At 35.7% G+C, this 11,816-nt stretch overlaps 1 protein-coding gene across 1 annotated transcript; it reads right to left on the minus strand.

The window, feature by feature from the left end:
• Positions 1 to 766: 766 nt before the first annotated feature.
• LOC115950659 lies at positions 767 to 7,093 on the minus strand. The gene is made up of 11 exons (XM_031067883.1): positions 6,814 to 7,093; positions 6,105 to 6,212; positions 5,862 to 6,016; positions 5,533 to 5,626; positions 5,214 to 5,284; positions 5,016 to 5,122; positions 3,698 to 3,819; positions 2,747 to 2,835; positions 2,357 to 2,416; positions 1,543 to 1,647; positions 767 to 1,431 (listed from the first exon to the last, which is right to left on the minus strand). The coding sequence occupies exons 1-11, from the start codon at positions 6,980 to 6,982 to the stop codon at positions 1,312 to 1,314; spliced, it is 1,200 nt and encodes a 399-aa protein (XP_030923743.1). The 5' UTR covers positions 6,983 to 7,093; the 3' UTR covers positions 767 to 1,311.
• Between the last annotated feature and the right edge of the window lie 4,723 nt (positions 7,094 to 11,816).

Raw genomic sequence — 11,816 nt, forward strand, 5'->3', positions numbered from 1 at the left:
CTTTATATATGGATTGCATTTCTCACTGCATAAATGTTATATCACTTATATGGGAGCATCCCATACATTCCTATTATGTTCCAATACTGGTCTGAATTTCCAAAAAATTCTCTTCAACTTTTGGTTATTTATTGATCAACGTTCTTGAATCTAGAAGTGTGCTTTTTTACTCTCACTAAAAAGTAAAAAATGTGGTCAGTCCACAAGAGAAAGAAAATAAGAAAGAGAGGGGTGCTGTGCTTTTCAAGCCAAATTTTTTATTGTTGTTGTTGTTGTTTTTTCTTTTCTTTTCTTTTCTTTTTTTCTTTTTTACTAAATTTTAATTGAAAATGATATTCTCACAAATTAAAATGACAGTTTTATTAAAAGATATTTTCATAATAAATTGGTTACATGGACTAATTTTATCACATGACCACTTTCTGTCACAATTAATGAAGTTAATTATGTCATTTTTTATACCTCTAAGATCAATGCCAGTGAAGAGGCTGGGAAGGGATTCGTGAAGTGATAGCCCCAACTTTCCCAAGTGGTCCCAAGCCAAGTGTTTCAGGGTTTAAGTAGGTCGGGGTCAATAAACACACACACGAGATCCTTTTTTCCTCATTCCAAAAAAGAAAACCCACAGAAGTAAGAGTACAAGGGATTTACTTTAATTGCCCCAACCCAAACGTAGAGAGAGGACGGTTTTAAACTCAATTTCCCAGCTAAAATCAGAACATACCAAAATCTTACCAATATAGTATGTCAAAAGTAGAAAGTCGAATGGTTGAGAAAGAAAAAATGTTGCCATACCATGTAGGGCGCTTACAACAATCTAGTGTGCTGGTAGAGGCAAGCAAAATTTAAGCTCAACTCTGTAACAGGACAGTGTACATTTGGGACAGCAACCAAGCTCTATCTATGAGAAATTGGAAATCAGTGTAAAACTGTTCCTAGAAACAGATGCCCAACGATTGTTTTATTAAATCAGATATTCTGATCCTTCTCCTTTGAACAAAACTCACCAAAATTTTATGACTATGCCGCACCAATCTACCAGCGGATCCACAATATACAGCATGAGCATGTAACAGAAAAATGAATGGCAACAATTGTAGAGACGCAAAACAATTACATCCAAAAAGAGAACAAAGATCTTTGTCTTGGTCAGAGGATGCGAATGAGGGCTTTAGAAGTGTCTTTTGTAAAGAGGAAATCATTGAGGTGCTCATTCTCAACCAGTATTGGCTGAAACACATGGTCATCTCTCTGGTACAAGATACAATGAGTGCAAGGAGCTTAGATCTTCACTTTCAGCGCCAATTTTCTTCAATACAGAATACCTTCTTTACTGGTTAGGTCTTCAACATTGACACTCACCTCTAAGCCCATGTCTAATAGACCACTAACCATAGCAGGAATATCTGATTTCAAAGATGTAGCTAATGCCTGGGTTATGGGACATAACAGAGACAGAAATGCTTAAGCTTAGATTTCTAAGACAAACACACAATTTAACAAACATAGAAGTTCAAAATCTTCAATTATTAAAAGGATTACCTTCCTATCTGCTTCTTTTTGGCGTTTGATAACCTCCAAAGGCCACTCGTTTACCAGCTTTTGGAGTTCAGCCATGATGCCTGACTTCTTTGCGTCAGATAAAGTCTGCCACACATAAGCACCAATCGCTTTAACAAAACAAACAAAAAATAAAGTAACAAATAAAAGAACATGTTTTAACTCTCAACATCTTTTCTGTTCACCCAAGTAACAAAAATCATGTTACTCATGTAGCTACACTGAATAATAATTTGGACCCTGCTTGTCACTAGACCATATCCAGATCTCCCCCCTCCCAGGGCCTGCTTTGGCATGATCAACACTATCAATGGCATGTTACTAATTCAAGATTTTTTTTTTTTTTGGTTATAGTCCCATTAAGATGCAATCTAAATTATGCCCAGCCCTTAATTAGTATGTTGAATAAACAAAACCTGCATCTCACAGAAAACCTAGGAAGATTTTCCCTCTCTGCATGCTATCAATATGACCAGCACTGCATAAGCAAAACTAGCCATGATGTGGGTTGTTATAGTATATATCAAAATTTTATATTCATCACTCTTGGATATAACAAGCAAGAAGCTAAAATATATTGTTTAGTGGTTTCAATGGTATGATAGTTGCTCTAGATAGCCGGAGCAGTTTATGCCACAACTTTAGTAGCTCTTTTTTTCCTTCTGCTGCTTCTTATTCTTCTTCTTCCTCTTCTTCTTCTTTAATTTCTTTCTCTCAATCTCTCGTTTGTGTGTGTGTGGGTGTGTTGGGGGAGAATTCTCTGAAAATATTAACAAGCACACAAAATATTAGGTACCTGATTTAGGACTTGAATGATGCCAGCAGCATCCTCAGGCTTATGTTCTAATAGGAAACCCTGCAAGGACATAAACCCAAGCTTAGCCATACACTGTGTGTCTGAAAATCTACCATAGCTCAACCCAACCCAAACCTTAACTAGAGTTGCTCAAAACAAGTTCAAATTTCTTAGCCAAAAACAATTAAAATCTGAAAGAAAACATAAACAAAAGTCAAAATTATTTTCTACAGTGACAGCAATGTCTCTCAGAGTTTATTGAGGACTTTCTATGAGAAGTTGCATACTACAGAGAGCGCAGAATAAACTTTGGAACCACACATTTTTTATATCCAAATCAATTTTCACACTCAACCAGGGCATAAACTTGATGATAATAAGATTTATTACCTTAGCGCATGAAAAACCAGTCACAAGAGAGTGCTGCTTCATTGACTCGGATCTCAACTTCTCTATTTTCCATAGTGTCTCAGTATCCCCTACAGATGAATAGCTTGAAACACTTTACTAAAGCAATTCTACAAATAGCACTGTAATCTTCTGGACAAAAGGAAAGCATAATTATTGAAATAATGACACGACTCCTAGAGATGCTACTATTTACAAAATAACACTATGTTGATCAACTTTTTTTTGCTTTTATTTGAAAAGAGAGGTTTTTTTTTTTTTTTTTTTTTGGGGGGGGGGGGGGGGGGAGGGGGGTTTGCCTCATGGTAAGTGATGTTTAGCAAGTAAATAACTTCTCAACTAACTTATCAATTCTCCCCCCATCACAAAAACTGTGTCTTGGTTGAAAATTGTGTGTTTTTTATGTCTTGCTTGTTTTAACAAGTAGGCAAGAGAAATATGGGAAAATTAAAAGGTGAACTCTTTGGCTTTTTGAAAGCAGATGCTCATTTTGGGTAATCCCAAAAAGGAAAGCAAGACCTATTTTGGGACAAAAGGGAGTATTATTTCAAGAGAAATTTAGTGTAAAAGTACCAAAACAGGCAGCAAGCCAAGTACAATAAGTATGCAAGTATATGATTTCATGCAAACAGAACACAGCATATTCCATGGAACTTTACTAAATTTATGGGTGACTTCAATTCCTACATACAATCCCCTCCCAAAAACCACCACCACCCTCCAAAATCTGACAGTAAGTACAGACATTAAACATATGTTGTACATGAAATAGGAGAACATAGCCAAGAGTCTTGTAGCTCCACTGGTACTGCTTGGTGTTTCCAACGGAAACACACTCACACCCAGGGTTTAAACTCCCCCCTCTCTCATTATAACTATCGAAATATCAAAAAGGAAAAAAAGAAACAGGAGAACATAAAACTTTTCACAGACCTATTTTCGCAGCAAATTCCATCCATACATCAAATGCAGTTTGTCGTAATTTTACTCCAGCCTTGACAAACCTTTTTGAGTACTTGGACATCAACTCCCAATTATCCGTGTTGTAACAAATGCTGCAATTGATTAACAAATACATTAGCAAAATCATTTTAAAAACAGCACCAAAGTAAATTGACAAGATAAAATTATAGATTAAAAATAAAAAAGAACAAAAGACACAAAAATATTAGGAATAAATCGTTAAGAAATAATTTCCTTCACTACACTAAATAACTCCACTGACCACTTGTTTCAGAGCAATTAGACTTGGCCGAACAGAGTCACAATGTAACACATTTAAGGCAAGGCCTTTCAATGGATTAACATCTTAAATTTGATAACACAGACAGTGGCACAAGTTCAATTTAAAGATCAAATGTAGTGAACCCAAGCTGCATCTAGCTCAACAGCCAGCCCAGCAACACATCTATGCTTGTGTGGAGCTCATGCAAGACTAAACCAAGAAGAGTTAGTTAATTACAAAGGTTGTTAGTTAGTTAAAGAGTGAATCTTTATCTTTTTCTTGAAAATTGCATTGGAATCTCCTAGTATAATACTAGGCAACCATGTACTCAAGGTCATTACAAAAGTTGATACATTTTTTCCAAACTCTCTTCTAAGCTCTCTTCCTAATCCCCATTTATTCTTCTTCTTCTTCTTCTGCTTCTTCTTCTTTATAAGTAAAAATTTTATTAATCAACTAGAAATGTGCCCCCCATGTACACAGGAGGTATACAATATGTATACAAAATTAAGCGAAAAGTGCAACAATCAAGGAGGTCTTCTTCTTCTTGGAGGATGACTACAACGAAGAAGTCATTTCCCTTATCACTTTCCCTAAACAGTTCCCATCCCACAACCCATTCCACATTCCAATCCCTTAAATGCTAAAAAAGTTCATCACATCAAAGGTTCAGTCCTAAATCCTAACAAATCTAATTAAACACACTTTAAATTTAGATATGGGCTCTTCACTCAAACAATGATCCAACCTATTTAGCATAATCATAAACGTATAATTATATAAACACATGCATGCAACCACAACAATCATGAAAACCTAGATAGTTGAACCAAGAAAAACTGGACAAGAAACAAACTTGAGTTCTAAATTTGGTGGAGAATTTCCTTTTGGGACCCAGTCCCGATCATCTGAAGTTCAAAATTGAAATAACTTAAATTTAGAATTGACAAATTTCCTAGAAAGTGAAGCATTTGGAGTTTTCTGGAAAGCAAAGCAAAAGCAGGAAGCAGTTATAAGTTATAATACCTGAAAACAATATCTGCTGTACCAGGTTGCAGTGGTAAGTCATTCCTCTTCAGAAGTTTCATTATTTCTACCATGAGTTTAGCATCGTTGTGATTTTTAGCATATAACTGCACGAATTACAAGAATAATTTATTACATGTCAATGCTAATACAAGGGAATTCCAAATAAGATAAAAAAGAGTCAAAGGTCATTAATACCAGTAAATGGTGGGCAGATCCAATACTAGGAGTCAAGCCATACACATTATGCTTCCACAAGGCCTTCTTCCCTGCATACATTTAAGCTAAAAATCTTCATAAACTACAGAGTAGCAATTGAAGAAGCCTTGCAGGTGCAAAGTTCCAAACACAACAATACAAGTGCAGCAATTGGGATGCATGGATTCCTAAAAGTCTAGGTGTAAACAACCAACTAGAAAAGCAAACTAGCTTAAATAAGAAAAGCAATCAGCAGAATGGATGTTGACATATAGAAAGAAGTAGAACTCAAGCATAGAATACAAAGTCAAAAACATACCATAGTCAAGGGCCCCTACACGAGCACATGTCTTAGCAATTTCTCGGCACAGATTGCAATTAAAATTGTCATGGATACGAAGATTTGAAAGTCTCTGCAGCCAAAAGCATTGAACTGTCAGCTATCAACCATTTTAACTCTATAGATCAAACTGTCAATAAACTGTAGCTCAAACGGAACTTCCCCCTCCCATAAAAATAGGATGGAGGATGATGTTTTTGGTTCAAGACCCTCCGAGAGTGTATCTAACTTACCCCAAAAAAAAAAATTCTACAGGTCAAATTGCAGATTACAAAAGGTGTTATAATTTAGAAACTACAAAAACTTACAAATCTTCGGAGGTTCTCTAAAATGTCAAATAGAAGTTTAATGTCGTCATGGTTTTTACAATTTTCAAGCAACGACCACAACCAAGCATTAGGGGGCATCGTTCTTTTAACAGCCACAGAATCAAGCATTTTGTCATAAAGCTCCTTCACAGCCTCTGCATTCAACAAATTTGAAGCAAAATATCATCAAACTAGCTTCAAGAACAACCTCAAAAAAAAAAATCCAACACATAAGTCAATAACCTGTGGGATTTCTTTCGGTTGTACTCGCCTCTGAAGCAAAAGATGCCCTTGACATCATCAAATACATCGGCTGTTGTGCCACTTGCAAATGATTGCTTTGAATCATCCCTGTGTAACATTCCAATATCTTCATATCACAAAATCATTCATCCAATCCCAATCCAATCATATGAACTCTCTCTGGTTACAGAGAAAAGAATTCCTTTATATCTCAATACATATTTGATCAATTGAAACTTTCAATTTCCAGAATTTTCTTTTCTTCTCATTTCCTAGGTTTTCTCGGCAACCAAACAAGATTTAAGTTAAAATGCATGAAAATCGAAAAATAAATAAGTTTTAGTCTTAAGATTTTTCATTTTTGTACGGAGAGAACAATAACCACTACTTAATTTTGCTGAGCACAAAAAATTACTCAGCCAAGTTAGATTAAGCTTTTTCAGTTCCTTTATCAGCAAATTCAAATTCATTTCCGTGCTTTCTTTTTTCAATAACTTTCTCGGTAACCAAACAAAATTTAACGAGAAATAAATGTAAAAAAGGTTCACATTCAGCACCAATTAAGAAAAAATAAATAAATAACTAATGTCTAGATTAAGCTGTTACTTTTTTTCGAGGATTTTAAATTCATTTCCGTGATTTCATTTTACTACAACTTTCTAAGCAACCAAACAAAAAATTTTTAAAAAGCAAAGAAATGTTAAGGTACCTGAAAAGCAGGGGGTTAGAGAGGAGAAGCTGTGGTGGTTTGGACATTGAAGAGAAGTGAGAGGAGATTCAAGGAATCGGAAATCGGGAGCGAAGAATCGGTCCGAGTTGAGAAGAATCGGAGATTTGAAAGCCCTAGAGAGTCTGCGAGCTTGCGAAACCACTTGCATGGCTTGGAGGAACCGAGTTAGAGCCTTGGTATTGTATTGAGTTTAGAGTGAACTCGGTGGTGTGTGTGTTTTGGTTTGTGAGTGAGAGCTAAAGCCCAAATGTAGTTAGAGCGACCAGGGTTTAGTGCGGGGAAGAAACAAGGGATACGTGTGGGTAGACCGGCGGTCCAGCCTTGTTCCTGTGAACCTGCGCTCTTTTTTTCTTTTTCTTTTTTCTTTTTTTTTTTATTTAATACTACAATTTTATGTCAATCAACCGCTCTTATTCTTTTTTCTTTTTTTTTTTAATTCTAAGAAAGTAAGAATGACTCAAAAAAAAAAAAAAAATCGATTTTAACTTAAAATTAGGGGTGACAAAATTTAACACTACCCGTGAACACAACACAACTCGACATGAAATTAGTATATTATGAGTTGAAGGTTAACGAGTTTATATCATATTCGAGTTGATACGACTGACCCGTTTAATAAACAGATCGGGTTAGTGTCTGTTGATACCCATTTTCGCGACACATTTTCTACAAGTCCGATTCAACCAAGCCCGACTTCATTGTGGGCTCAATTCATGTATTATATTATATTTTATTTTTTTAAGCATGGTCCAAGCCGATGTGACTTATGGGGAAAATTGAGGATGTGTGGTTTAGAGGGTATGGGTCGGTTCCTTTCGGACTTTTTACATGAGCCCAGCCCATGCGTACTACCAAGTGGGAAAGGGACACTGGTAGCACCTTAGGCTCATGGAATAGGTCTTGTATCCAAAATTTCCACCCAAAATAGCTTTAATGCTTTGGGTGACTGTGACTTAAAGTTTCTTCCCTAACCCACTTTTACCTTTAAAACATAGTTGGCTCTCATTGGCCAACTCCATCTGCTAGGCCTCACTTAGGTGAGCCTCCCAATGGTCTGAAATGTCTGACCAAAGGCAACCAATTAGAGCAAACCTCATTTATTTCCAAAATTATGTAAAAAGCTTACCAAACTCTTCCCTAAACAAAAGCAACCCAAGCCAAAATACCAAATTGGTATCTTAAGGGATAAAAACCTCTTCCACTACTCAAAAACCAGTCAAAAGCAACACCCCAAACTTTATATAAAACTCTCTCTTCAGCTCATAAAAAGGCCAGCCACGTTTTACCCACAAACCTGAAACTTCAGAGCAAAACTGCATTCATCCAGTCAACAATCTCACAATTCTAGAGTTTGGGGGTGGAAATATAAGTATAGGGAAACCTTCCCTCTCTTACTTACAACCTCCCTCAATTTCCTTTTCTGGGTGACTGTGAGTCGAAATTTCAGACCTATTAAACCACGTTTTCCCCATAAAACTGAAACTTGAGAGCAAAAACTCATGGAGCCAGGAAACATTCTCACAATTCTGAACCTTAGGGGTAGAAGTATGGATACAGGGGAACCTTCTCTCTCTTCCTTACAACCTCTCTCATTTTCCTCTTCTGGGTAACTGCAGGTCGAAGTTTCAGACATGTTATGTTTTTATACTTTTTTTACTCTTTTCTTAGTAGCATTTTGATTCTTTCTTGTCAAAGAATCATTAGCCTTTTGTTTATCATACATTTGGAATTTTGGGCTTGATTCTCCACAAATAAACACTTAAAAAGAACTCAAGGGGAGATTCGGGCCGTACTCACTTTTTCAACCCTTGTCGCAAAAACGTCCCTAACAATGTCCAACGCATGAAACTCATTTTACTCGTTTAATTAAATAACATTTTACCAATATACCCTTCAAATCCTAGCTATATAAACTTATTAGTTGTTGTAGTTTATTTTCTTTAGCATGTTGTGATTGATTATTTGTGGTATTGAGATATGTCTTAATTTTAAATGATTATTTGTGATGCATTTACTTGTTAGTTCTAAATTTAATATTAAAAAAAAAAATTGGCTTTTCATAATTTAGATCAATTTGGATAATACTAAAATTTGTATTTTTTTTTTCCGCTTGAATAAAATTTGATAAATGGGTCAACACAACTAACTCGTTTAATAAACAAGCCATGTTATAGTTGAAAAATCTTGACCCGTATAACAAATGTGTCGGGTTAGTCTTGACTCATATAGACAAATACTCATTAGTTGACATGACACGAACCTAACATGCTAACACAAATTGCCACTCCTAAATAAAATAGTCTAAAATAAAATCTCAATAGCAACTATGGAAAGTGTAGGGCTTGATTTTTAACGACCCATGAACGACGTTGGGCTCGCATGTAAAAGGCCCCAACAATATGATTTGTAGAGAGTGGGCCTGAAAGGTATGACCTTGGGCACAGGTGAACGGTTTAGTCGTAGTTCCTACGGGAATTTATGTATGGACGGGCTTGGCTTGACTAGCTAAACCCTCCATTAGCAAGGGTTGTAAGACTTAAGCTTTACCGGCCCCCCAAAAAACCTGCCTTTAGCTTTGTTTTCCTCTCCTTTTATACTAGTGTTCCATTCCCCTTTTTGTGTCCACGTGTTAATTTTACTTTTTGGGGTGTAGGCCTATCCAGTCAACCCATACCTAAAGTGGTTGGGGGTTGCTGGAAAAGCACAAGGGCATGGTTTTGAGTATGGGCTTGTCAGATGCAGAATTCTGTACTACTGTGTTGGCGGCTTTTTCCCTTGCCCTTCCCCTGTACCGAGTTTGCCTCTTTTTTCCAGGTGTTTTGGGAGGTGCTGAGCATAAGATCGTCCTCGGCCATGTCCTCGTGCCCTTCTTGGGCTTTCATTAAGCGTCCTCGGAGACAGCTCTCCTCGGCCTAGGCCTTGGACCCGAACGAGGAGTGGGCTTGGGCCACAAATTATCAGGCCCCACAGAAAGTAATAGCATGCCTTCTTCTTTTTCTTTTTCTTTTTTCTCGTTCAATTGAATCCTCTAAGTTTCAAATTTATTTTGTCAAAAAAAAAAAAAGTTTCAAATTTATTCAATTAAAGTCTTCTATACATTTTTGTTAAAAATTTCCATAAAAAATTTATTTTCACATGAAAAAAATCTAAAAAACTAATAAAAATAATTTATAGATTTTTTTATGTGAGAATTTAAAAAAAAAAAAATTCATTAGTTAGTTGCATATTTCACGACATTTTTTAAAAATGTATTTGGACAAAAGCCTCAATTGAATAAATTTGAAATTTAGAGAACTCAATTGAATGAAAATAAAATTAAAGGATATAAATAAATTTTAGTCAAATTTAGAGGTACATCTTGCATTTTAGCTATATATAAACTTTGAGAAGGTTAATACTTTTTATGGTTAGAAACTTAGAATTTATAAATTAGTGACATGGATAGGAGGAAAAAATAGTACTAACTTTGATAAGGTAACTCAATTGGCCTTCGTTTCATGCCTCATATTCCAATCACCATGCATTGTCACTCCAACAATCTATAGACTCTGGACCTTACAAATCCAGCTACATGGGATGGGAGCAGCATTTTGAACTTGCTATCCTTTTTTTTCTTTTTCTTTTTTTAAATAAATAAAATTAGTCAGGTGTTTGAAATTTTTGGAAACACAATTTAAATTATATTTATAGCAATCTTATCCTCTGTCAGCCTATCAGAATTATAACGCCAACCTCATCATCAATGCAAACCAGGCATTCACAACGCCTAGTGACCAAAAAAAACAAAAAATACAATGGAAGAGAATAGACAGAAATTCAGATATGCTCTAAAATAATTGGTAGATTAGGGACAGAAAAAAGCAGGGATGCATGCTATACAAACTTCCAGCCTATGATAGATGAATTGGATTGTCAATGTAGTTTTCCCAAATTGGCCTGCAAACCAGTAACCTTAAATTTGGGTCTAATAGGCTTGATCCAGTCCACCCATCACATTTTCCAATGGGTTTGACTTTCCTCCAGTACTTTTATAACTGAAATCTCCTTTTATTTTAATGAGAGACTATCACGTCACTGCACTCTCTTGGTGTGATGGTCACTCCACAAGTATAAGTGCTTGTGGAGGGTAAGGGCCGGGATTCAAGTCTCCAGAAGGGAGCTTCACATACATATACACTTAGATTAAACCAGAATAGAATTCTATCTTGTATAAAAAAAAATTAAATAAAATGTGTAGATTAAAACACATACCACTTGGTATTGTATATTTAAAACAAAATGACATATCCAGTTAAAAAAGTAATAGAGGTAAATCAAACCTTTTTTCCAATTAGGCAAACAGATTATTAATAATAGAACTGACCCATTAGGTGCATCAATGCAATGGACCCAATACGATACAAACACATGTCCAAATTAAAAATTCTCAGAATTATAGAAATTACTTCTTATTAAAAATCTGTTTGGATACCGCTTATTTACTAAAAACTGAAAACACTGTAACAAAATAATTTTTAAATGTGTGAATAGTGCTATGGGACCCAAAAATGCATAGGTATGTGCATTCTGCTGAGTTTGGCAGTCCCATGAACAGTGCCATGGGACCCCAAAAAAAGGCCAAAGGCCAAACGCATCAGTGCTATCCAAACACACACAAAGCATACGTAAAGCAAATTACTATTTTAGCTGCTATCATTCAGGGTGGAAATGCTTCCTTTCAAGGCTATATCAATTGGACTGGTTGCTTTATAAACCTCCTTGGAAATGTTAAGTTGTACAGGCAAATGAAATTATAAGGGGTGAGATATCAACAGATTATCACAGTATCTCATGGTCAGCAACTACCACTTGCAAGGCATGTAACATGTTCTTAACACTTGTAAGGTTATATATCACATAGGCATCAATGGAGGTTATCACATCACATTTCATAACGAAAGCAGTCAATGAATGATCAGATATCATGCATTGTCAGTCATCCA

This window comes from Quercus lobata, chromosome 6 (assembly GCF_001633185.2).
Source record: "Quercus lobata isolate SW786 chromosome 6, ValleyOak3.0 Primary Assembly, whole genome shotgun sequence".
NCBI lineage: Eukaryota > Viridiplantae > Streptophyta > Magnoliopsida > Fagales > Fagaceae > Quercus > Quercus lobata.